Here is a 27,131-nt window from a genome sequence, read left to right as displayed (position 1 = left end):
GGGAGAGATGACATCACTGTTGGCAGGTGCCCACTTCTGTGAGAATAACTTTTTTGGGGGTGGGGGAGGTTACTTTTTTCTGTCTGCATCCTTATTCTGCATCCCAGAATACTTTTTTCTGTCTGCATCCCCTCAGGGATAATCTGGAGGACTAAATGCAGATAGCAGGCAGGTTTAGAGCCATTCTTCTCTTTTCCACAATCCCCCCTTCTTCTCCCCACCCCCCACAATCCCCTGCCCAACAGACAGCCAGGGGAAAGAGCTCATTCTTACCAGAGGGCTTTAGGGATAGCTTGTGGGGGGATGAGGGCTGCAAGTTGCTCACTCCTGCCTAAGGCACTGCTATCATGGCGGTGGACAGGGGAAAAGTATATAGAGTGGGGAGGACAGGAGAGAGAGCACAGCACAGTAAGGAGAAAGGTACCCTGCATTCCATCCCAGATCTGCTGTGGATTCCCCAGCCACAACATGAAAATCCACTGCATACAGAGTCAGAAAGGGTCTGATCCTACATGTCCCTTACTGCCACTGTTGTCTCAGAGCCGGGTGTGCCCCTGCAGCCTCCCCACAATTTCCTAGCCCAGTCTCTTTTACCACTGGAGTCCTGTTCCTCCAGTGCAACTATCCCAGGTGCCCACAAACAACATGCCTCCAGCCACTGCCACAAGGTTCCAGGTGCCAAACCTCCTTCAGCCTAAGAGCTGAATCCAATTTCAAAGGAGCTCTCAGACTGCATTCCAGTTGGGAAAGGGCTGAAAGCAGAAGAAGCAGGACCAAAACAGCAAACATAGTTTGTTTTAAACCTCTTTCTGCCAGTAATTGAAACCTCTTTCTGCCAGGAGAGGCAGTTTAACCATCTAGAAAGCAGGGGAGGGGGGACTGCAAAACCACCAAGCAATCTGTGGATGGGTAAAACGGGATAGAACCTTCTGGAAAGCCTGGACTGGGACCTCTGGGCTGGCTGGATTTCACCTGCAGGTCTGAGGTTCAGCACCTTTGCACCAGGTCATCTGTACTGTCCTTACCGAAATGGTATGGGGGATTTTCACTACAGGACTGCATTTGACTGCAGATGCAGCAGATAGTGGGAACGCAGGTCCTCTCACTTCTGGGCAGGATACTACAACAACAGGCATCCCAACTCATTGAATGCATAGCATGACAAGGTTACCACTTGGTAAGTTGTCAGCTGCAGCCTTTATTCCCAAATAGCAGATGAGGAAGTCCTATCACTTCTGATTACACATGATGCAATGCTTCTCTACGGAAAAAAAAAAAAAGAATTAAAAATATCAGTGACACAGAAGAGCAGCATGTCAAGGAGAAAGATTCTAGCATATCCTTCTCCTTGCTAGTTTCTCATGTGCAGGTGCATTTTCCCCACTGCACGGGGAAGCATTCCATCGCATGCACTTCCCTCTGGAGTCTGGGGAGGTACTATCTGAAGACACAGACCTACCATCTCAGCTACCAATTGTGAGAACTTGGCTTAGATCCCACTGTCTTTCCAGAGGCAGGAACTGAGCTATTAGCACAGTTCATCTTCAAGAGTGAGTGGGTGGTGGAGCGGATATTGGTGGGGGTCGTGTTTTTGGATTTCCAGCACGCCTGCAAGTTTTCACAATTAAAGATGGGATTCTTGGTGCGTGGGGATGGGAGGGGAAGGGAATGATTCTTTGCCAGAATAGAGATTAAATCAATATAGCACAAAGTTCTTGTCTCCTTTCTCTGTTCTTTGGGATTCAATTTGTCTGAGGCCCTTTGCCACCCAAAATGGCTGTATCCTGGAGTGCAATGTCACCAGGGGTGGGATCATGTGTCACGCAAACCCACCCTAGCAGTAAGCCAAGGTTGTTTTGAGTAGGTTGTTTTGAAAGCGGACCATGGTGAGCCTGACAAAACAGCTGGCCTCACCGTAGCTTGCTTGCTCATTCCCTCCTTTTCAGTCCTCCAGCAGGTCTCCCAGGGGACACCACAGCAGGACATACTTGTCTTCCCCTCCCTACTGTGATTGCAAGTTATCCTTTGTCTTGTGGTGGCTTCCCTCTGCCTCTAACCTTTATTTTTCTTCTTTTTGCTTTTTTTGGAAATTACTTTTCACACTCTCCTCAATGTGCATAATTATTTTTAGTAAGCGCTTTTTGTTTAAAAAGTCAGTTTTGCAAAAGTGTGCACCTCCACACCTGTACAAAACTGAATATAAAATAAATAAATGAAAAAACTGGACACATTTGGGGCAGATTTTTTAAAAACAGGGTTGTCGACCAGTGGCAGCCCTTCCACTGCGCCACTTGGGCACTTCAGAGGGACTGACAGCATGGGTGTGACTGCCAAGAGCAGCAAGGGACTTTTGGCTGCCCTTGACTGTACCTCACTTGCAGCTGTAATTTGTCCATGGTGGGATCAGTCATCCGAATTTAAGACCTTACAACCCACTATGGGTACAATAAACCCTGCAACAGCTTATGGGTTCTCAAGGTAGCCCAGATAGGCTTGGATGACACAACAAACTCTGAGTACTTATTGGGTTATTGTGTCATCTAAACCAAGTCAGAGAATGCTGAGGCCCAGCCTTTCCTATACTTATACCTACCATTTTTTTACTGTTCATCTGTCCCAAACATTACCTTCTCCTCTGATTTTACTTCTGTTTGCTCAGTACAGCTCTCTCCTCCTCGTTTCCCCCTCCCACTTTCCATAGCCCATTTCCTCAAAAGCTGCATGTAGCAGAACCACAATGGATAAAGGGTACGGCGGGGGGGACGATGACAACGACAGACGTGAAAGAGGGGAACAGAAGTGGCGTCCTCGTCATTCCTGGCAGCCAATCAGCTATGCCTTGGAGCTATCTCCATAGCAACAAGAGTCTCCTTAGCAACTGCCCCCATCTTCAGAGCAGAAGACTGGGGCTCTGGGAAACCCTCCAGAAGAGGACAGAGTCCCTTGGATTTAACCCATTCTCTCTTGAGACTGAATGTGCATATATGATCTCTGGTCTCTAGTGGAAGCTGTTTCTCCATAGCCCCAAATTCTGTGAGAGAGGCAGTGACAAATATCAGCAGAATCTGAGGCAGGGGGAGAAAAGCCTCCACTTCACTACCCCCACAGGTAAGCTCCATACACCTATACAGGAATAATGCCAGCTTCTCTTTTACCTTCTATTCTTCATTGTCCACATGTCCCCATCCAACAACTTTCAGGCCAGTTTGTGTTATGGCAAACAGCCCAGGTGGCTGCACTGCTCAGCTTCCCTTTCCTCCTCACCATTTGCTTTTCAGAGTGGGCTGGGCCCCAATTTGGCAAATCCTGGCTAAGGAAAGGAGTAGATCTTGGCTGGAGGAGGCCCTCAGCAGGGGGTTCTCCTACACTCATGCTTCTCCCCATCCCAACCTGCAGGTGTATGGGACAGTAGCAGCTTGCCATGTCGTTGCTCCAGGACATTGCGGGGATTTGAAATGGTAACTTGAGAGAAGGGTAGGTCTCATGTCCAGAGAGCCCTTATTGGTCACCACTGTTCCCGCAGCTCCCCAGCATTGTCAGATGCTGAAAGCACACTTTAATCCAGCAACACAGGCTAAGATGGACCAGCTTTGAACACCCCATACTAAAGGCTGGTCTTGTCTTCCTCCCGCCTCTGGCTTAGAACAGACAACTCTTCCCTTTACCACTTGTTCAACTCAGAAGTGAGCCACTGACAGAAGGCTGAAGACCAGTATCAACACCTCACATATGTAAAAGGTCACATGTCAGGGTTATGGAGGAGAACATCAATAAATAACTGGGCAATCTGAATTGGCCAGAATCAATTAGGTTAGGCGGCTTTTTATCCAAGGATCTCTGGGGGCAATGGACTGTGGACTCTATTAAGGCAGCAAACTGGGAGACAGGTTGCACAATATGCCAGGAATTGCTCTGCACAAGCACTGGTGAAATGAACAGGAGGTGTACAACAACAGCGTACTTGCACATGCCCCACTCCTATCAGTGGTATTGGCAGAGATAGATGTCATAGCAGGCTGTATTCTACCTTGACTGGCACATATTATCAGGAGGAATCACATCTGGATTTTCATCTTGGGCACTCCAAACTGTCTACTGTGCAGCTCTCAGAAGCCAACACTATCATAACTGAAAATCCATAAAAAATATCTGTGGGCCCCTAGGACTAAAGAAAAGCAAATGCAGCATCTATCTTTTAATAAGCAAAGGGGACAGTCCATGGAATCATGGACTTGCAACCTTCAGTGCTTGAAAGACAGCACTACATTCAGAAACACTTAGAAGGAAATTTAGTATTAACAACCAGTAGGATTTTGTACCAAATCCCTAGCCTTCCCTGTTTGAAAAATAATCTGACTTTGTAAACACAAGGAACTTTGCTGATATCATATCCTTAGTCAAGGCCTTTAGGACCTCTTCACTCATGACATCCTTGTAAGGATGTTTGGGAGATATTAACTAGAAGAAAGTTGCATAAAATGAACATACAAACTGAAGAAGAAACATGGAGATAAAGATAAGACTTGAATGAGGTTCAGTACTGGCATTTTGCAGTAAAGCTACCAAGCCTGTGGATGAAACAAGAGTGTGAAGGGCTGCAAGCGCCCTAGAGCAGCCTTTCCCAACGTGGAGCCATCCAGGTGTCCGGGCTACAACTCCCAGGATTACTGACCATTGGCCATATTTGTTGTGGCTGGTAGGAGCCGATGTTCAAAACGCCCAGAGAGCACCGGGTTAGGAAGGCTAGCCCTGAGGATAGGTCAGAAACAGAATGTAATTTCAAAATCTGGCTACACAATAACAAAACAAAAGCCTTTCCAAGGCCAAATGAAAAACAAAATGCCCTGTTTTAAGGATATTTGGTGAGGCAGCAATACATCTGAAAAGGTTTAAAGAATTACAGTTAATAACCTGAACATGAGTTCAGGTGGGGCCAGCTTATACATTCATTAGGATCAAGTGGTAAAGCTTTCTATATGTACCAAACTACCAAGGCAAAGGGTAAGTTTAGCTTTTTCAATGATAGTGCTGTGTGAAGGGTGTTTCTTTTGTGGAAGAGTATTTGATCCTCACCCCCGATAAATCTGAAGTAACACAGCCTAGGAAAAGCCTTTAAAATTTGATTCTGCTGAAAGTATTAACAGGGTCAAAAGCAATGGTTTGTGAAGTACAAAGTACCATTTCAGGTTCCATTAATAAGAGGTACTTCCAAGATAAGACAAGCACTAAAACTGTTTTCAAAGCTGGTAAGATTCTATTAGAAGGCCCCTGATCTAGGCACAACTCAAGAAGGGTACTGGTGCCAAAAAGGATTTAAAGGCAAAACAGATAATGAAAGACCGGAGGAACAAAAAAGACAATCAGAGAAGATGTAATTGGAAATTATTTCTCAGTACCAGAATGAAATGTGAATGACACCAATGTGCACTGTTGTCAAGCAGGGATAGGTCAAGAGCAGCAACAGTTTCATAGTGAAGGAAGGCAGATGATGGTTACAACCCTAAACAAACATTTACTAGAGAGCAGTAAACTGAATTTGATGAGCTCTCTGAATAAACATGTTGAGGATTGTACTCTTATGATGTTAACCAGATCGGCTAATTGAAAGCATGCCCTTAACACTTTTTAGCTTTGGAAGAAAGTATATCCTGGGTCAAAGCCAATGGCATAATATGCCACCCATGAAAAATGGATGGGGTTAAAGTGTGATGATGGGAGAACCTGTACTGCTACTTCTCCCCAGTCACCCACTCCCAAAAGTTAGATTACACATACCCCACCACACAGCAAAGAGCAAGAAATCTGAAGGGTACTCAAACTGGCAAGTCTCGAGGTCAAAGACGGGGAGAAATGCCTCTTCTCTGTTTCACCTCAGCAGGAAATTCCCCGGAAGTTTCAAAAACAGTCTGAATTCTAGTTGCCTTTTATAAGTAAGAGAGAAATAAATTGCTAGCAGCCTTCGCTATATGGATCGCTTTAGCTTTACCTTTGATGCAAGTCTCTTAAGTGGGGTGCTGCTTAAGATCACAGCAAATGCATGGGGGCAATTATCTCACTAAACGTCACCAGCATTATGCAACAGGTGGCCATAACACTTGCGCAGCAACATTATAGACAGTGCTCCAAACCATAATGATAAGTAACAAATGATGCACAATTTCCTAGCATATTACTCTTTCCCAGTATATTGCAGGTTAAGGGCTGGGAAAACAGCAGTCAAGAAACAATATCTGGATCCCATGAAACAAATGAGCAATGATTATGTTTTTATTGACCTATAAAATGATCATTTGGAAAAGCCGATAAACTGAACACAGAAAATGCTGCCTATCTGTAGGTGCAGTTCAGCGATGGAACAAGCTGATACACTGTGTTTAGGTGTGCACACACACACACAAAACAAGAGTACATGCACACACATAACACACCTTCTTTGGAGACAAGTGCTATCACGGCTTAGGAGACTACAGTCATATGTGGCCAGCTTCTGAAATCAAGGTGACAGGGCCAACCAGAAAGGCTGAAAGCATGAAGACCACTTTTTCCCCTTCTCAAAAATATCCTCACACTCACCACAGCCACCTAAGAAAAGGACATCAGTTCAGTTGACCCTGTAAATTGCAGTACAGAACACCTTTCAGATCGAGGACCAAATTCCATTCCAGAGATGCTCTGGGAGCCCCGCTCCAGTACTGGGTGGGGGCAAAGGCAAACTGGGGTGGGGGGAGTTTACAGCTCTATCAGGAAACACAGGTGGCATTTCTACTTTTCAAATGGAGAAAAAACTGCACAAAAAAGCAACTGAACTATCAGTTACTGGCAGAAAGGGGCATGGCCTTCTGAGACCTCCTGGACCTAAGCTGCTGCACCCCTGCTGTGAGGCACAGAGATGGCATGCCTAGGTTTGAACAGACAGCAAGTGCTAAAACTATATTCAGCATCCCTGAAGAGAGCTACCTGGATAGGGACAGCCAGCCCAAAACTTTTTGCTGGCATGGGAATCCATGGCAATAATGTGGCTTTCAAATGTCATCTTATGTAACTTGGAAACGATTGGTGTACAACATCCTACCTAAGGGATAGGGGCTGGATCAGGTGATTTGCTGGCACCCACAATTTCCCAATTTGTTGTGCTACAACTTGCAATTTTCTGAAAAGCAATGGCTGTTATTACCCTCTGACAAGATGGGCCTGCTTTGGAAAGGATGTGCAACTGCATGACAGGTACATAGTCTTTTACAGATCCAGAACCCCACAGAGTGATAATGCTCAGAGCCTGGAGTAAGGAGCAGTTTGGTCTGCTTTCAACCAGATGTCCAAAGTCTAGTTCTCTAAGTGGGATGGTGCAACTGCTCAACACCATCATGTACATCCTTAATATTAAAAGTATAGCTCTCTCCCCTGCAACAATGCTATGCTCTCCTCCACCCCCACCCCATTGTGTATTACTACTGGGATCTAGACTGACTAAGGGTACAATCCTTTGCAAAAGTAGAAAGAAAAAAGGACTGTTAATTTGATTTATATCCTGTCTTTCTCTTACAAAAAATACAAAGCAGCTTACATCATACTTCTCTTCCTGCTCTCCATCTTATCCCCACAACAACAACCCTGCGAAGTAGGTTGGCCTAAGAATCTGTGATTAACCCAAAGGCACCCAGCTGGCTCCATGACTGAGTGGGATCTAGAACCTGGATCGCCTGAGTCCTGTGCTCTTAACCACTGTGTCACATAGTCAGCTATGTTGTCTGATGCATACTGGGAGTAGTAGGCCTTTTTTCTCTCTACACTTGCATAGGATTGTCTCTTAAAGTGCAAAATCAAAGTGGTTGCATTATACTTTTTTTCCTAATCAGTTGGAAAATCTTGCAGTTTCTCTCTTTACCAACATAAATGCCCCTCGTTCTCTTTCCCTAATCTTTCAGAATCTTTCCCCTCTTCCAGAACTGGGGGAACAAAACACACCTGCTTTCTTTAAAGGCTCCTCAGCCACTGAAGATGGCTTGTTCATGGTAGAAGCATTCAAGTAACACATGCACATGCATAGACATTTCACCCCATATACAGGCATATACAGCTAGGAGGAGTGGTGAGGCAGAGCTCCCTGAAAGAACTGGAAAGAATACAGCCTGTGCAGTCTGGCGCTGCACACAGCAAATTAGGTCAGAATTTATACTGGAAAACACTGTTCAGTAGAAGCAGCCCATTGCAGCAAGGGAGAAATAGATGGGGTGGGGCAGTAAGCACTTTGCCCACATCACTGTCAGATCAACAGAGGGAGCCCATTTGAGAGGTTGCATAGATTAAAAAAAAAACCTGACCCATACATAGCAACTCTGAAAGGATGCTGTCCCTGAGCTTGAAAGAATGGAATCTGGAGGGCAACCCCCAAAAGGCCCAAAGTCCCAAGAGGCTATGAGTAAGTTAGATGGATTATAAGGAATGGACCAGCATGGACTATGCAGCAACCTTTGGTCTCAGGTAGATCTCACTAACAGTATCAGCATCATATATAGAAGGGGGGGGAGGGGGGAGATTGATATTAAGGTGGGCTTTTTTCCCCAGAGGAAAAAAGAGAGAAAAATAAAAGAAAGGGAAGGAGACTGAGAAAAAGAGAGAAAAACAGTTAAAAATTAAAATCTAGATAATAGGTTGAGAGAAACCTGGAGTGAGTTTGGAGTGTTAAAGACCTCTGATACAGTGAACAGACTCAATTCAATGCTGTTGGCATTTGACTGAAAAGACCTGGTTACTCTGGGACCTTGGGTCAGCCTCCTTCTCACGACTTAGCCAACTTCACAGGATGGTTGTGGGGATCAAACTAGGATAACTGCCATATATCTTGCCCGGAAGGAAGTGTAGGATATACATACAGACAGACATGTTTTGCAACATTGAGAGAGAAATAGTTATGATCTCAGATTCCAGAAGTTTGGGTGGGAGTGACTGGGTCCATGCAGCGTTTATGCCACAGCAACTGAACTGTTCCAGTCCCCAAGACAAAAGTAGAAGGAATTTGGCCTCCAACATACTATTTATTTATTTATTTGAGCATTTCTATACTGTTTGATTAGAACAGCCCTCTCAGAATGGTGTACAGAATTCTAGTAAAACAATGTACAATGCAACATTCAATTTAAAAACAGATTTAAAACAAACATGCCTGTCACGAGACATCCATACAACAATAAAATTCAACAGGTATGTACAAATCAACAATAAATAAAACAAAGCATAATAATTAAAAATCAACTGAACAACTACTCCACATGTACCAATAAGTCTTAAAAGCCAATATAAAACCAAATAATATAGTCAACAGTTAAAATGGCGTGGGTTTTAACCTGGTGCTGAAACATATATAATGTTGGCACCAGGCATATCTCCCGGGGGAACTGTTTCCATTAATGGCTGAGGAGACCCTTCCCCTCATAGCCACCCACTTCACTTCCTTTAAAGGTGGCTCATGGTGAAGGACCTCCCTAGATGATCTAAGGATCCGGGGTAGATGTATTTCAGTCTCAGATGTCCATAGCAAGATGGTTTTGGTGATGAAAGTGCGAAAGGCCATAAAGCAAGGATAGAAACATAGAAACAGAGCAAGTCAAAAGGGATCTCCCGAGCCATCTAGTCTGACCCCCGGCTCCAGGCGGCTCCGCTCATGACGTGCCCACCATGGGCATGTCCAGCCTATCTTTGAACACCCTCACCAATGGACCCTCAACTTCCTCCTGTGGAAGCCCATTCCACACCCTTGGGCTCCTAACAGTCAGGAAGTGCTTCCTGGCATCTAAAGGGAACCTGGGTTCCCTGAGCTTTGCTCCGTTGGAGCGCGTCCTGCCTTCCTCTGCAGGGGAGAACAGGTCTCTACCCACCTCCGTGTGATATCCCCTCACATACCTGTATGTTGCCAACATAGGATAGCTTTAGCACTGGTGTGAGCACTCATCATCTCAGCTGGCAGATGATGGACATCAGAACAGGCAACAAAAGGAAACACAACAGATCTGGTCAGTGGACCAAGCCCATCCTTTGAGAATTCCACTGGAATTATCATGAAGCCTGCCCATTTCAGTGCAGCTAGAATGGGAGACTTTCTTCATAAACTGAACCCCATGTTAATTATCCAGAAGTGGGCCTATAGCTTAGGTGAGGATTGGGTCTGCTTTGCCTTTTTTTTTTAAAGAAAGCAATTAAAAAACAATTTACATTTTTTAAATGGTCTGCAAACCAGATTGACTGCTCTCTACTTCATTGTTGCTCCCTCCCCAGAATTTTTAGGTTAGTACAACTCCAAGCCTGAGCACAGGTGCCTTTTGGATATTTTGCCTTAGGCATAAAACATGTTCATTCCTAAACTTCTCCCCTATATTTTACAAGAACTGAAAAACTTTCTGTAGATTGCAGTTGTTCTCCCTCTGATCATCACAGGATGGAGGATCATGAATCCTGAATTCTAGGGTTTAAATTACATTCAATGAAATCTTGAGTCTTATGGAGGTTTAATGTTTAAGGACCAAACTCTGGGAATGAAGACTCAGGAAAGAAGAATCTGAAGGAGCAGGGAATGAGGTTTGGCAGTTCTATCACCCACAGCATCCACAAGCTCATTAACAAAGTGACAGTGATTCTGCAAAGATACAGTGTGATGCTGTGGAACAAGAAAGCAAAATGGGGTAATGGCCCAAGAATATGTTGCTATAATAGGCCTGACACAGCCAAGAGGTACTGCATGCACAGATCCTCTTTTGAACTTGGCATGTGCCTTTTGGCATCTGTTGTTTTGCAGCTGAAATGGAGGTTAAGAATTTTGATTTCCTCACTGAAAGCTGCATGTGGAAACAGAAGGTTGGCATGCACCCAACAGTGTGGATAGAGCCTAGAAAATAAAGTTTCCGGCAAGAAGTCAGGATTCCCAGCTCCACCACAGACTCTGCTTCAGCACTGTTCTCACCACCACCTACCAACAGCTCAACCTGCCTTCTTTATAAAGTGCTCAAGGAACCAGAGGTAGAGAGGTAGTGCTATTTCTGTCAGCTTTTCTTAAACGCTGGAACTGCCACATAACATAAAGGACACTTTTACTGTATTAAGGACCCCAGAAAAACTGGTCAAGGGGTGATTTCCCAGAAGAACTGAGCTCTTCAGTAAGCCAGGCTTTGAGTCCTGGGAGTTGCTAAGGCTCTGAGGCCCAGGCCTGTAAGGCAGAAATCTGTTTAAAAACTAATCTGCAATCTACATTGCTACCTGTAGATAATTACCAGGATGTACTTAAATTTCACAGGAAACAAATCCATCCTAATAATCTCAAATAAAAAGAACTGTTCAAGAATTTGCACCTTGGTCCAACCATCCCAAACCAACTGAAAATGTTCTCCCCTTAAGGTCAGTTCCCATACTGTAGAGCACATGAGAGGGGGTAGAGCAGCATCTACAAAGAGAAGACTTCTCTGCCTCCTTCCCAGTTGCAGCTCCTTTGAAAACTGTTCACTGCAAGGAAACTGAGCTGAAGAAAAATAAACCCATTAGCCCCAATGGAAAACACAGGCTGCCTACCCTAACAGCACCCCCTATCCCACTGGCTTGGTTTCACCAAAGCTCTTTGTCTCTGTTGTCTGGTTCCTTCCTTCAGCCACCTTTGGAGCCAATGTGACAGAATAAGGGAATCTGTGAAAGCATAAGATCTACTGAGGTCCAAACAAAGTCCAGTGGGTAGCCTAGAGTGCTTACATTCAAAACCCAGATTAGTCATGGATCCACTTTGTAGATTTAGGCAACTTTTGTTCTCAACTCTGGGTAACCAGTGGTCAACCAAAGTGTTGGTAACATTCCTCAGTGTTTTGCTGCTAAGATACATGGAGTGCTGCAAGTCTGCTACCAACTACAGCCCAACAATTTTATCTCCCCGCATTTGGAGAAATGTAGTTCAGTCAACACCTCTGTCTCACCACACCCAACGGCACACACCCACAAATTTCCGGCATGCTGCCATCTCACGCAGACACACTGTTCCTTGCATAGCCCCAACAAACCACATGAATATACACAATCCCATTGATAACTCTTAGCACACACACAGTTCTGCTGAGGCACACATGCAGGGCACTGATAGCCATGCACACTCACATCCTAGACACAGACAACACTTTCATAGTGACCTCTAGGGAAGCACAATGACATTCAGCCCCCAAATGTCTACAGGTAAGAGGATACCTCTCGAAACCTGCACGAACTGTTGACTTATATTCAAGACACAAAATCCTTGTGCTGGAAGCACGCAGTAAGATTCAAGATACAAATGGATAAGAAGCTAATTTCTGAAATTCATATCCAGTGATACAGAATAAGTTAATTAAGCGAGGAAAATAAAGGGCACACGTGTGGTCCAAAATTCTTTGTGACCTCTACAGGCCCATCTGACACACAACCCTGACAACCCACAATCCTTTGTGGTAGGCAGCATCTGCAAAAGCTGCATATCCTCAAATAAACAAAACTGAGCTGTTGATACAGAGTCATACTTCTCACACACACACATCCAGACACCATCACATCCCAAGCATGCACGATGCCACTCAGCTGGCCCACACAAACAAAATGAACTATAGTCCCAAAGACCTTCAGAAGCAGACATGGACTTCAGGCAGATAAACATGTCCAGTTCCACAGAGCTGCTTCATGCAACGGCACATAGAGTCAAGGTAAAGGACAGCAGACACTCTCTACGAGGTCTCTCCTCTGATGCTTGCAAGCCCAGAGAGGGTTAGAGGCAGAAGGGCTACCAAGGTTGTACATCTATACAGCCATAAGGAGAACGGGCAGTTCAGAAGTGACAGCAGCTCCAATGTGACATTGTGGGCAGCCAGGAAGGGCAAGCATGGCACCCCACACTCCTGGGACCGGCTGTTGCTGGCAGCACTCCTATCTGTGCCCATTCCTGACCTTGCCAGGAAGCATGCCACACTGGCATCCCCGCACCAGCCAGGCACTCCCCATTCACTCTGAGCAACATTGTGCTTGCAGCAGACAGATGGTGCCCAGCTGTCCCTTGGTTTCCCTTGACCTTTCTCACCAGAGTTGCCAGTGAGGTGAGAACATTAGGTATTCACCCCCATCAAAACGTCTTTCCCTCTCTCTCTCTCTTTCTCTCTCTCTCATGCAAACACACCCAACCCACCCCCCCCATCCTTCCACATGCATACCCACCCACACCCAGGTACATCCAGATTACCTGGTCCCACCAGCCAACCAGCCATGGTTTCGCACAGGTCTCACAGAAAAAATCCACTAAGGGCATCTTCCGTTCTCTGCCAATGGGCGTTAGAAGCTCACTGGATTACCCACCAACGTGGTATTCCCTCTCTCCAGGCAGGAGGCTGATCTGCGGTGCCCCTTTCCTTGGTGTTGGCAGGAAAGGAAGGGGTTAATATCTCAAAGCCATTCTTTCCATGAGCAGGTTTGGGCCTGGCATGGCTCTTGCTGGCCAACCTGCCCCGCTCGAGGACCCTCACATCTCTGCTGCTCCCTTCTGGTACCCCAACAAAAGGGCTATGGATCGAGGAGAGATGCAAGTTAGGCCAAAGCCTGAAAAAGCCCCACGTCTCTGGCTGTACTGCAGATGAGGAAGGAAATACCCACAGTGCAATGCTGCTCCGGCTATGAGCAAAACATAAGCCCCCTCTCAATTCGGAGAATATGCCTCCTGCTCTTTCTCCAGTCACATCTTGCACAAGAGGGAGAGAAGAAAAAGTCCTGCAGCCAAGGAAGAAGAGGAGAGAGGGTGAAGGAAGCAGCCGGCAGAGTCACTGCACAGATGAACGATCTCGTTCAGGTGGAGCAAGCAGGAGATTCCCAGCCATTTCTGGGTACCACATGGCAGTCATCCAGCTAACAAGGCAGAAACTGCATTGCTAAGAGGCACGTCCTCGTCATCTCTCGGGTGTGTGTTGGAGGGCAGCGGTCACCACGGAGACGGTACCTCCTAGTATGGCCTCAGCTACAGCTGCATCCCCGACTTGGCGCGTGCTGGTGTGTGTGAGTGTGTGTGTGTGTGCATGCGCCTGCGTTTCTCTCACTGCAGCACTGGGTGGATGGGATATGATGTCAGGTGGCAATGAGCGAGGGAGGGGAGGGGAGGGGAGGGGCGGGAGGGAGGGAGGAGGTGGTTAAAGGAGCCCATAAGAGGGAGCTGGCCAAACAAATTTGGTGAATTGCAGGGGGACGGGAGAACGGGAAGAGAGGGTGCTGCCCTGCAAGGGTCCACATTAATCCAAGTTTCAAAGCTCCAGCCACCCCATCTGCAACAACCCACAGAGCACATGGTGAGGCTAAGAATGTTCCACAGATGGTGACCGAGTAACCCAGCTTCTCTTTGCAAGGGGAAGGAAACGGCTGAAAATGAGGCAGAAAGAAAAGCTCTCAGCAAGCCACTATCTCCCATTCAGCTCCTAACTCCAGCCTCCAGAAGAGAAGCCCGAAGCTCTTAATTTGGTCTCTGGAAACTGAGACTCCATTATGCTCCACCTGCTCTCTGATGGGACTGGGGGCAGCATGAACTGAGCGGGGGCAAGGGCCAGAGGCCGGTGACCTGCCATTCTGCTCACTGATTCTGACCAGGAGCCACTCAGAGCTGGTAACGATAGCCTTGCAAACTAAGAAGGACATGGAATCAGATTATATTTGGGAGGGGGAGAGGAGGAAGCAGCAGGAAGTCACTGGTCCAGTTTGTAGAAGTGAGAGTACAGTTGTGACAGCAGCTGCAGCAATGGCCTACTTTGCAGGTATGTTGTGTTCACATGATCATGCAGCCATCAAAATCTAGACGCTTTCTGCTTATGTGTGTTGACATCTTGATGCCATCGCAACTTGGCTTCTGGTCTTTTATAGCTGCTGGATTGATTTTGCTTCTAAAGAGGTATCTGACACTGAATTTTCATAATTGCAGAGAAAAATTGCTGTAATAGACCCTACTGCACTATACACTCTTCTTTCCTTGGCAACAGAGTATAAAAAATCAGGTCAGTATGGTACCAAGAGTTTCCCATCCAGGGGCTGCTTGACAGACTAGTATTTGGTGGAGCTGGTATATATATATAGAGAGAGTCCAAGCTCCTTTCAGTGGATGTGTTTTCCCTGACACAAACACAGCAACAACGCCTTCCTTCCCCTGCCTGCCAAAAAAAGAACACTGGTGGAACCTTTGGTTTTTTAGTGCACACCCTTGAGCTATGGTAAGAGCAAAGAAATGTAGGCATTGAAGATACCGCTGCCCACAACCCTTGTATATCTTGCTCTTGGGGCTCCATTTTCCAGATGCAGCAACCTGAAAATGAGACAGAGTACAGCGGGAAGACAAAAGGACCTTCAACAGGACACTGGGCTCCCCCACCGCACTGTTCCAGTAGGACAAACTGAATATCTGACTGGAATACCCCTTCCCAACCTACACAGAGCAAGCTCTAGCGTGCCTTTGCACAATGCAAATGTAACATGATCACATGTACCCATTGACACAAAACAGACACAAGACATGCTTCCTGTCTGGAGCTTAACAGACGATCAGAATTCAAGTTCCCTGCCCTATTTTTAGAAAAGACTGGAAAACACAGTACCCCCTTGTCTCCTGGCATTCTCCTGCCCCCAAGCTTGTCGGCTTTCTCACTTGCTGTCCTCAAATGGGAAAACAACCTCTTTTCATATGGCATCTGGAGCTTAAGGTGAGCAACATGACCTACTTCAGCAGAAACGTGCAGGTCGCAAAAGACGGCATACAAATGTCTTAAATAAATAAAATAAATTTTGGTTTTCTCAAAGACAGGCAAAAATCTGTGAATGGTGAGGCAGGAAACTTAACCTATTTAGGTTAAGTTTAGGCTTACTGCTTTAGATATGGCCAACCCAAAACATCCTGTTGCATCATTTGACCTAGAAAGGGCATTCTAGAATCCACTGCAATTACAGAAAGGATGACCGGAAGTAACTCTCAGAGCAGGAGGTGGTACATTGATGCACGTGATGACATTACAAGGGATCCTGGGGCACAATTGTTAGTCTGCAGCTCATGCCACAGGTAAGTCCTGAACTTGAGGTGTCCATCCCCACATAAATATTTTCTTCTTAAGGAATGCTTAGCTAAAGGGACACATGTTCTTCAAGAGTTGTTCCCAAAAGCAGGAAGGACATTGGTGATCAAATGGGATGAGGGCAAATATGTCACATATGCAAGATATCACCTGTCAGGAAACCATTGCTGGTAAGGGGAAGGCTGGTAAGGGGAAGGCTGTTTGTTTTTATTGTTTTTAGTCAAAGGCCACCCTACCATACAGCAAACTGAGATAATAACCACAGGCAGTGCATTGGGCATCATTAAGAGTAGAGAAATGGGAGACAGAAATAGCTTCCACTGAGAAATTCCTGTTTTGCAACTGCTGTATCAAAATGAATGGGAATGAACTGCTACCCATATGAGGAACAGTGTCTGCACAAAATGGCCCCTTGAAACGGCAGGCCGAGTGATTACTTGCAAGAGATAATAATACTTAGCATTCAGAGAGCACTTTATAGAGTGTTCAAAGCACTTCCTAACATGCTGCTATCCTTACAACAGCCCTGTAAGATAGGTCAGTATGATTATCTTCAAACTGTTGGATTGATGCTGAGGGAGGGAAGCAGAGAATGAGAAAAAGGCTTACAGGTAGGCATTGCAACCTGTTGTCAACACTGCCAGAGCCCTCCTGGCCAGAAGAACTGTTCCAGTCCAAAGCTATGCATCTGGATTTTTTCCTCCAAATTAGATGCAGGCATATGTCTTGCAGTGTAACCAATTTCACTTCTAAGTTAAAGAAAGACCTACCCCATAAAAGTCTTCCTCAAGTACCTTTTCTCTCAGGACTGAATTGCTACTTCAAAAGATCCTATATCGTCCCTTGACCCACCAATGAATTTACCCAGAATGCAATGCTCTTGCCTCTCCAGAACAGTAGATGGTGGATTCAGGGCCAAACCAGAAATGACATGGGAGATCTCATGCAGTTTACACTTTGCTAATTAGCAGGCCCATGAGTTTATTAGAAGGTGGGAGAGAAGTGATGATCTGGGAGGAGGTTTTAACTTTAACCTATCCTGTAAGCTTCCCACAGCTCTCCACCATGAAACTGTTAGTAGCTCAAAGTGTGTGCAGGAGTGTGTGGGTGGGAAGACATGAGCAGATGCTGTTCTTGTTCTCCCCATCTCTCAGATCCAGCATGACTTTCCTACCCTACATCTGCCTTGGACCTTGCTTGCAACCAATACCAAACCTACTGTTCATTTGCAAATTTAAACTTACCAGTGTCAAACGGAAAATAAGAGCAAGGGAACAGAAATAGCCTTGGGATGATAAGGAGTACTGTAGATAAGCAGGCAAGTCTAGTCAGTGGTATGCAACCTTCAGTTCCATGAAAACAACTCAAGAAAAGTGCTAGCATGGATGTTCACAGGATTGATTTCCGCAAAATGAAAAGGATGGCAAGCCATAAGCAAACACGTAAGAAGGACACGTACACTTAGATATTGGCTGAGTCATATGAACCTGGTCATTTCTGACTAGATACCTTAACAGGCTTCCATTAAAGCTCTGTCCATCCACATACTTGGCCACATAAACAGCTCCTTTCTTGCACCCCTAGTGTGCTTAGCTCTCCTCTAAGTGAGAGTCAGCTACCTGCTGTCATAAGTCTCTCTAACAACAGACTCCAAACACACGTCCTGTGGTTGGCTGTAGGACTACAGCTGGCCCTTACAGCTGAGGCAAGAAGCCAGGCACCAAAAAAAAAAAAAAAGTGATGCACACAGTACAGTGAAACATGCCGGGGAGAGAATTTTTTTGCATGCTAAGTAGTGTTAGCATATGATTTCCTCCCTTCCCACCCATGGTAACAGCAATATAATTCATCATATGTAATTTGCCTTGTAGTGTGCAAGATGGGATATAACCACTCTAATAAATTCAACTTCAATTTATTACATTGCAATTCTAAGGCCAAACCAGATGTGTGTGTGTTTCCTAAAAGGTTTGGAGGGGGTTTTCTTTGATAAGGTCCTGTTAATTTGCCAGTGGGAGCTGTGATTCACTCAAGAGTTTTACCATTTTCCTCTCCAAAATTCAATTCCCAAATGCAACAGGGCTTGTCACAAGACACATTTAAACTTCGCTTTCTGTCTGAGAAGGCCCCCAAGTGTTGCAGGAGCCCACAGCATGGGCACCACCTACCACCTACAGCTGCTAAAACTGCAGAGATGGATGTGTGCAACAGCGGGCAGGAAGAGAGAGAAAATGCTGTACCATCATCTTCATTCCCATTAATGCCTATGTTCAGGAAGTGAGTGCAGCTTACGTAGCCAGAATGGCACCAGCTGTACACAACACAGCTGTACACATCTCATCTGGTAGCTGTGAGCCCCATAAGACCTAATGCATGCCCAGTGCAGCACCAAGAATAGCTATGCTTGGGCATCTGCCAAAGACCCACTGACAGAAGCCTCTTCCTCTTCACCACTGGAACCTGCTTGCTCACCAGTCTTTTACTCTGGCCCCAAAGACAGTCGTTGTGGAGAGAAGATGCCCCGTTGGTTTGCTCCCTGCCTCCCTGTCTGTCCAACAGGCAAGTGCCAGCAGTGAAGAGGAGGAGGATGAGGAGCAAGAGCAGCTGGTGGGGAGAAGGCAGTCTCATTGAGGGGGGGTCATGGTGGGCATCTTGTCCAAGGATCCTTAAACATCTGGAGTCCACACTGCTGGTCCCTGCTTCTGTCCAGCTCATTTCACCTGGCTTGAGAGGATGGAGCCCTACAAAGCTTGCTGCTGCTATTGACAGTGTCTACAGACCATCACGCTGACATTTTGTATAGGAGCTGTTGCTGGGGGAAATTTTATTTGGGTTTGCACGACATGATAAGCCAGTGTGACTCATAAGCCGTGGTGGGGTACTGAGCCATGTGATTTTGGGCTGTTTCCTGCAGGGAGGCTTGTTCATGGGCAGCCAGTGGCTTGTCTTAGGGGCTGTCCTAAATTAGAACCAATGATTCAAGAACAACCCACAATCTGCAAGGGATTGTCATGTCACCCAAACTCAGGCAACTGTCCCCATCGTGGATGAAGGGAAGCAGTGAATGAGCCTCTTGGCAAGAATGGCACAGCCCCCTGTGGCTCTTGCCAAGATTGTCCAGGCCGCCACCAGTGCCAGCCATCCCATACAAGCCCAAGTGGACCATTGGGGTGACTATCATGAGCTAGTGGTTCTCTGTAGGTGTCATGAGCCTTTTTAGTTCATTTCAGCTTCCCACTCCACTTTTAGTCATTTTTTGCCCTCAGAGATTCCTATCTCTTTTTTGACAGTAACAGGTATCTCTTGACTGTTGTCAGAAGGTGAGCTTGTAAAGGGAAAGCAAGGTCATCGGTTATCTTTGTTCACTAAAGAAGGGGGACAGCAGAAATCCAGTGAGATCCTCATCTTTTTATTTTTATTTTGCACATCTCACCCCATTTTCAGGCTCCCTTCCAAAAGGGGTTTTGCTAGGACAATTGGCGTTTTTTTGACCAGGATATATACAGCAACTTGTAAAACCCTACTGGGAAAACCGCAGAAACAGCTCCACGAGGACTGAGCATGCTGAGGGAGAGGGGAAATAGAATGAGGTACAGTGGAGAAAGGTCTGGCTGCTGGAACAGGGCACAAAAGCAGTGCAGGCAGCATCATTTTGCTGCATAGCCCCAGATAAAAGATTAATAGAGAGGAGATGAATGTGGGGTGAACATGTTCAAAGTGGGTGAGGGTTTTGAGAGGACCTGATGGCACAAGGAGAGGGATGCCACCAGGGAAGCTAGGGTGGAGCTCCTGAATATGCCAAACATCATCCTACCTTGTTGGATGCCATCTCGCTGACAGAGCGGTATGTCTGAATAGTCTCCAGCTGGTCAAGACACCAGTCAAGCTCCTCTAAGGTCTCTCTGGCCAGCTGCTGGTATGTCTCTTCTGCAGGAGTAGTGAAAGAAGAAAGCACAACGTTAGCTCCAAGTGACAGACTGAGCATCCCATAAGGAAAGAAGAAGCTCCCTTCAAGGCTCCTCTTGCCTTGCCTATCGCATACAGTTCAGGAACCTCCTTGAAGTCAGGTTCATTACAATGAGATACAGCTAGGGCAGGAATGGTGTCCCTGGAGGAGTTTTCTAGAGCAGAAGGTGCAGGATGATCTCAAATTAGGCCTGCTCACCCTGTGGTCCACCAATCATTGCCTGGGGTTGGACCAGTCCTGTTTTTGCTGCCTGCCTGGGGATGCAGGTGGTGGAGGCCACAAGGGGCATGATGGACTAGAGGGACGTGTTCAGTCCATCTTAAGTTGTGCAAGCTTGGGGTAAAGGTAACAGCACATTTGGAACTGAGAGTGTAGTACTTCAGTCAAGACTCAGAGACCCACAGTGTTCTCACCATTGTGTCCTTCTAAAATCCTTCCAGCATGACCCGCTCTGACTTGCTCAACTGGTACAAAGGCTGTGGGAATGACCATCTCCACCAGAGCAGTGAAAGCCATTAATACTATTTATTAACCACATTTGTCCCCAGCTTTTAAAGCTACATTTCCTTATTGCAGCTCTTTCAAAACACTATAAAATATAACAATTCTGTCATTTCTCCTTGGGAGATGCAGAATTGGTAGCCATTTTGGATGAGGTAACAAGCAAGGAAACAGAAGTGCTAGTGGCTTTCTCCCCCTATTTCTTCACATGTTTGCATCAAGTCCTCCAGGATCAAGAGCTGCTGGACTGCAGTTGAGAAAGAGATGAATATATCTCACACTGCTGAATGGCAGGAATAAAAGGTGGGGCACATGATCATAAGCATACAATGATTTTATGTGGGTGCAATCCATGGAGGACAGTGCAGCTCAAGCTGCTGGGATGTTTCACTTGACACAATGAATTACCCAGAAAATAAACTATGGTGAGTTTGTTGTTCACTCACAAACCTACATTACTCCCAGTCAGGTGCTGTGTGCCTTACTGTGGTTTGTTTCCCCCTTAAATCTTCTGCCCACTTTTGGCAGGTACCCCATTGGCCTTCACTGCACAATTTCAGCAATTTACCCTGCTATCATGTTAAAGTTAGTTACAGCATTTAAGCTGATTTACCCAAATCCCTTTGAAAGAATTTTAAAAAGAGTTAAATATGTACAAATCTCCCTGAAGATGGAAAAAGGTTGAACTGGCATAAATTTGAGTAAAGTTTAAAATAACAAAATAAAGTTACATATATGCAAATTTCCCCAAAATGGAAAAAAAACATGTCAAATTGGCACAAATCTCCCCAAGGATGAAAAAATGATGTCTCTATCTAGGGAGAAGGGAAGTGGAGGAATAAATTGTTCAGTGTTGTTTCAAGATGTACGAGAGACAGAATGTCATTAGTGAAATCACAAGAAGTGGCCAGTTGAGATTTTCATGACTCTTTCCAGGTAGCTCTTTCATGGTTTTAAAGAGCGCGTGCTGAAGTGACTCTGCTGGGTTCAGACATCAACCAAGCCACCCTAAAAAACCCTAGTACAAACTGTGGATTCTCAGGGCAGACTGTAGGCAAAAAAACAAACCTCAAAGAAAAGCCACTCTACAACCATCCATGGCGACAACCCACCATGGTATAGCATGCTGTGCAAACCACATCATTGACTGTAGGTGGGCCTCTTGCTTCTGCTACTGTAGAAGCTGCAGTACTTGGGGAAAGCAAGCTGAACTCATTACCTATGGCCTTCCTTTATTTTGGGAGGGAAGAGCAGATGGCAAGCAAGAGGCAACACTTAATTATTAGAGAGCAGGACAATAAGGCAAAATTGGGGTGAGTCCCACACAGCCTTCCTTAACCTGGTGCCTACTGGCTCAGGATGATAGATATTACCTAACATATTTGTAGAGTGTCGGGTTGGGTGAGGTTGGGTTTAATTCCTATGCTAAATGCTACCCACTCTTCAGCTAAGTCAATGAGATTTCCTACAGTTTCTAGCTCAACAAAATGTCATTGCTTTTCAAGAAAACTCCATGACTCTGATGAAAGTTTGCAGCTCAAAACAAAACTTAGAATCACATCAATTGCCACCATCTGCAGATTATGGTGCAATTAAGGACAAACAGATTGCAAGCCTCACTGCACAACACCCTCAAGTCTAGCCTGTCCTGCACCCACTCAAAGCAGTCCTTTCCAGCTATGACACAGGTTATAAACCAGTTGGAGGAAAAGTCACAGCTTAATTCTGTGACTTGCATGAACAAATTTATATGCTTGGACGTAGGCATGAACCCCCTTCATGGATCACTGCCTTGCCATGGTGAAGGGGCTTGTGTAGCGCAATGAAGCTATGAGCTATGCCATGCAGGGGCACCCAAGATGGACAGGTCATGGCAGAGAGCTCTGAGAAAAGGTGATCCACTGGAGAAGGAAATGGGAATCCACTCCATTACCCTTGCCATGAAAACCCGATGGACAGTACCAAAAGGCAAAAAGATATGACGCCAGAAGATAAGCCCCTCAGGTTGGAAGGTGTCCAATATGCTACTGGGGAAGAGCGGAGGGCTAGTAATGCCAGAAAGAATGAAGCGACTGGGTCAAAGCTGAAAGGACACTCAGTTGCAGAAGTATCTGGTGGTGAAAGGAGAATCCGATGCTGCAAAGATCTATACTCCATAAGAACGTGGAATGTAAAATCCATGAATCAAGGCAAGCTGGATGTGGTCAAACAAGAGATGACAAGACTGAACATCAACATCTTAGGAATCAGTGAACTAAAATGGACAGGAATGGATGAATTTAATTCAGATGACCATCAGGTATACTACTGAGGGCAAGAATCCCTCAGAAGAAGTGGAGTAGCCTTCATAGTCAATAAAAGAGTAGGAAAAGCAGTACTGGGATACAATCTCCAAAATGACAGAATGATCACAGTTTGAACCCAAGGCAAACCATTCAACAACACAGTAGTCCAAGTCTATGCCCCAACCACTGATGCTGAAGAAGCTGAAGTTGACAGGTTCTGTGAAGGCCTACAACACCTTCTAGAAATATCACCAAAAATGATGTCCTTATCATCATGGGGGATTGGAATGCTAAAACAGGAAGCCAAAAGATAACTGGAATAACAGGCAAGTTTGGCCTTGGAGTACAAAATGAAGCAGGGCAGAGGCTGGTAGAATTTTGTCAAGAGAATACGCTGGTCAAAGCAAGCACTCTTTTCCAACAACCCAAGAGACGACTCTACACATGGACATCACCAGACAGTCAACATAGAAATCAAATTGACTATGTGCTCTGCAGCCAAAGATGGAGAAGCTCTATATAGTCAGTAAAAACAAGACCAGGAGCTGACTGGGGTTCAGATCATGAGCTTCTTGTTGCAAAATTTTGGCTGAAATTGAAGAAAGTAGAGAAAGGCACTAGGCCACTAGTGTATATTCATCATATCCCTGATGAATATACAGTAGAGGTGACAAATAGATTTAAGGAATTAGATCTGATAGACAGAGTGCCTGAAGAACTATGGACAGAGCTTCGCAACATTGTACAAGAGGTAGCAACTAAAACCATCCCAAAGAAAAAGAAATGCAAGAAAACAAAATGGCTGTCTGAGGAAGCTTTACAAATAGCTGAGGAAAGAAGGGAAGCAAAAGGCAAGGGAGAAAGACAAAAATACACCCAATTGAATGCAGAATTCCAAAGAATAGCTAGAAGAGATAAGAATGCCTTCTTAAAAGAACAGTGCAAAGAAATAGAAGAAAACGATAGAATAGGGAAGACCAGAGATCTCTTCAAGAAAATTGGAGATATGAAGGGAACATTACATGCAAAGATGGGCATGATAAAGGGCCAAAATGGCAGGGACCTGACAGAGGCAGAGGAGATTAAGAAGAGGTGGCAAAATTACACAGAAGAACCATTCAAGAAAGATCTTACCATCCCAGATAACCATAATGGGATGGTCGCCTACCTCGAGCCAGACAACCTGGAATGTGAAGTCAAATGGGCCTTAGGAAGTCTGAGCAACAACAAAGCTACTGGAGGAGACAGTATTCCAGCTGAGCTATTCAAAATCCTAAAAGACGATGCAGTAAAAGTGCTACACTCAATATACCAGCAAATTTGGAAAACTCAACAGTGGCCACAGGATTGGAAAAGGTCAGTTTACATTCCAATTCCAAGAGAGATGGGAGATCCAGACCATCTTATTTGACTCCTGAGAAACCTGTACGCAGGTCAAGAAGCATAAGTGAGAACTGGACACGGAACCACTGATTGGTTCAAAATTGAGAAAGGACTTTGGCAAGACTGTATACTGTCGCCTTGCCTTTTTCACTTATGTACAGAGCACATCATGAGAAAGGCAGGGCTAGATGAATCACAAGTTGGAATTAAGATTGCTGGGAGAAATATCAACAACATCAGATATGCAGATGATACCACTCTAATGGTAGAAAGTGAAGAGGAACTAAAGAGCCTCTTGATGTGGGTGAAAGAGGAGAGCGCAAAAGTTGGTTTGAAACCCAACTAAGATCATGGCAACTTGTCCTATCACTTCCTGGCAAATAGAGAGGGAAGAAATGGAGGTAGTGACAGATTTGATTTTCCTGGGCTCCAAGATCACTGCAGATGGTGACTGCAGCCAAGAAATTAAAAGACGCTTGCTCCTTGGGAGGAAAGCTATGGCAAATCTAGGCAGCATACTAAAAAGCAGAGACATCACCCTGCCAACAAAAGTGTGTATAGTCAAGGCTATGGTTTTCCCAGTTGCAATGTATGGCTGTGAAATCTGGACCATAAGGAAGGCTGAGCCTTTGAACTGAGGCCTTTGAAATGTGGTGCTGGAGAAGACTCCTTGGACTGCAAGGCGATCAAACCAGTCAGTCTTAAGAGGATATGAACCCTGACTGCTCTTTAGAAGGCCAGATACTGAAGATGAAACTCAAACACTTTGGACACCTAATGAGAAGGAAGGACTCCCTGGATAAGAGCCTAATGCTGAGAACAATAGATGGCAAAAGAAGAAGGGGATGGCAGAGAATGAGGTGGCTAGATGGAGTCACTAAAGCAGTCAGCGTGAGCTTAAGTGGACTTCGGGGAATGGTGGAGGACAGGAGGGCCTGGAGGAATGTTGTCCATGGGGTCGCGATGGATCGGGTGCAACTTTGTGACTAGCAACAACAGGTATGAACAGGTGCAACTGGACCTGTACCTTCCCATGATCTCAGTAGCTGATGAGGATTTAACAGGAGGTCAACTCACACTTCATGACAGAAGACATATTTCACTGTTATTTCTTGTGAAAAACACTCTTGAGTATCAAGGAAAGACATACATCCCCAAAAAAATAGTGTCCTAGAGAGCAGCACATGTGCAGCAAAATGGCCAGTCCCATATGGTGCAAAATCAGCACCAACCTAAATGCCAGAGCGTGGTGTAAACTAACTGATGTTGGCTGAATAGGGACATGCCAAACTCCAAAGCGAATGATTGATTCAAGCCACAGACAACTAGTTGAATGTCCCCACACTGTTGATGGGGCAACAGCTCAAGTTGAGTGTGAGTTTACTTGTCCAAAGTTCTGTAGTGGGTCCAAGGCCAAACTGAGGGTTGACTTGAGGAATTTCTTGTCTCATAACTCACAACAACTCAGAGGAGAGCAATCTTTTACCCTCCAGGCATTGTTGGAGAATTCCCACTAGCCCAATCAATGTCAGGGACGATGGGAGCTGTAGTCCAGCAAAATGCACAGGCCAGATGTTCTTCAGTCCTGTACTATATGCCACAGAAGTTATTTTCAGAATAACCCACCATACAAAGCTCTGCTTGCCTAACACCACACCACAGCCAGAAGAGCTCAGAATTCAGAACCTAAACAGCAAGACCAGGTGCTGTAATCTTTTAAGACAAAGATTCCAATATGGCAGGCAGAGAAGCTAATGCTCAAGAGGACAAAGGAGATTAGCCTTTCAGAATGCAAGTTGCACCAGGTACAAGGACCTGAGGTCTAGCAGCTTGCACGATCTTTTTGCATGTGACTGTGTTTGTTTTTAATTTCCTTTCAAGAATAGTTTTGTACTTGGGGAGAATCCAAGCTGGCACAAGAAATTACCATTAATGTGGAAATTCCAAAAGACTCCACAGTCTCACTAATTAACATCGGTTGCAACCAGACTAGAAAGTCTCCTGCAGAAATGCAACTGCCTAACGGAGCGCTATGGCTGTCACCTGCTCAATAACTGAGGCCCAAATTGGCCACCTAACCTTGCCTCTATTGCAAGAGTGCCTCCATCTTTTCAGCTTTCCCCCCAAAGAGGATGGTATGAGTAGCAGAACATTTGTCTGCTCCCTCTGTGGAGTGTAGATCCTTGGGGGGACAGCTATGATGGAATGTCAGAGAAATGTGCAACAGATTCAAATGAGATCTGATTTCTATGGATTTGACCTGCAAGCAGCATAGCACATCACTTTTTCCAAGCCACACAGGGTGGACTTGCTGACTGCCTTTTGATGGGGAGTCGTGCTAGTGTATTCTAGTCAAAATAGAAAAGAATTATGGTAAAAATATTCACTTCCATTGAGTGCATGACAAGATGCTTGACAGTCTGCGAAACACACAATGAATTGGTTTTAACAAAGTATATACATCCCTTTGAGTGTGTGTGTCACTCCTTCCCATAAGCTTTGAAAAGTAGGGAAAAGCCCACTGAAATTTTCCTAGACCTTGAGAAATAATGCTAGGTCTGTGCAGCTGACTTTGTGTGTCTCCTTGTTGCTCCTCCAGAATCAGAGACCCTTTTGGTGCTAAACACCAAGCTTTCATTACCTGAGAGCGTGGCCTTGCAAACTGTTGGCTGGCAACCCATGGGCGACCTCCTAAGGAAGCAGAACAGAAAAAGATACAAGATCAAACTAGTCCAGTGGAAAGCCTCCAGCCTTTCCACACCCAGCTTGCTGTAAGACAACACATCTGCAGGTTTGTAGGGAGCTACTGCCCTTGGTGAAACCCCAAATCCATTACCTCCTTAATTATTCTTAGGGAGTGAGATGGAAACATGAGGGGATTTAAGTGGAGAATATGATGAGAGAGGCCATTCT

At 45.4% G+C, this 27,131-nt stretch overlaps 1 protein-coding gene across 6 annotated transcripts in view; it reads right to left on the bottom strand.

Annotated features, from left to right (window-relative positions):
- Window positions 1-27,131, bottom strand: part of PDE4A (phosphodiesterase 4A) — a 99,617-nt gene that overhangs the window by 28,841 nt on the left and 43,645 nt on the right. For 4 of the 6 annotated variants that reach the window (XM_044443802.1, XM_044443800.1, XM_044443803.1 and 1 more), the window contains exons 5-6: window positions 26,860-26,909; window positions 19,897-20,009 (exon numbers count right to left, since the gene is read on the bottom strand). In XM_044443802.1, coding sequence (XP_044299737.1) covers window positions 19,897-20,009; window positions 26,860-26,909 — 163 coding nt within the window. Of the gene's footprint in view, window positions 1-1,025; window positions 1,307-13,231; window positions 13,549-13,638; window positions 13,921-19,896; window positions 20,010-26,859; window positions 26,910-27,131 lie in introns of those variants that run through there. The other 2 variants (XM_044443806.1, XM_044443805.1) reach the window with 2 other exon arrangements.

This window comes from Varanus komodoensis, unplaced genomic scaffold (assembly GCF_004798865.1).
Source record: "Varanus komodoensis strain SLA01 unplaced genomic scaffold, ASM479886v1 scaffold42, whole genome shotgun sequence".
In the NCBI taxonomy this organism is placed as follows: Eukaryota; Metazoa; Chordata; class Lepidosauria; order Squamata; family Varanidae; genus Varanus; species Varanus komodoensis.
This window is presented reverse-complemented; position numbering and strand designations above follow the sequence as displayed.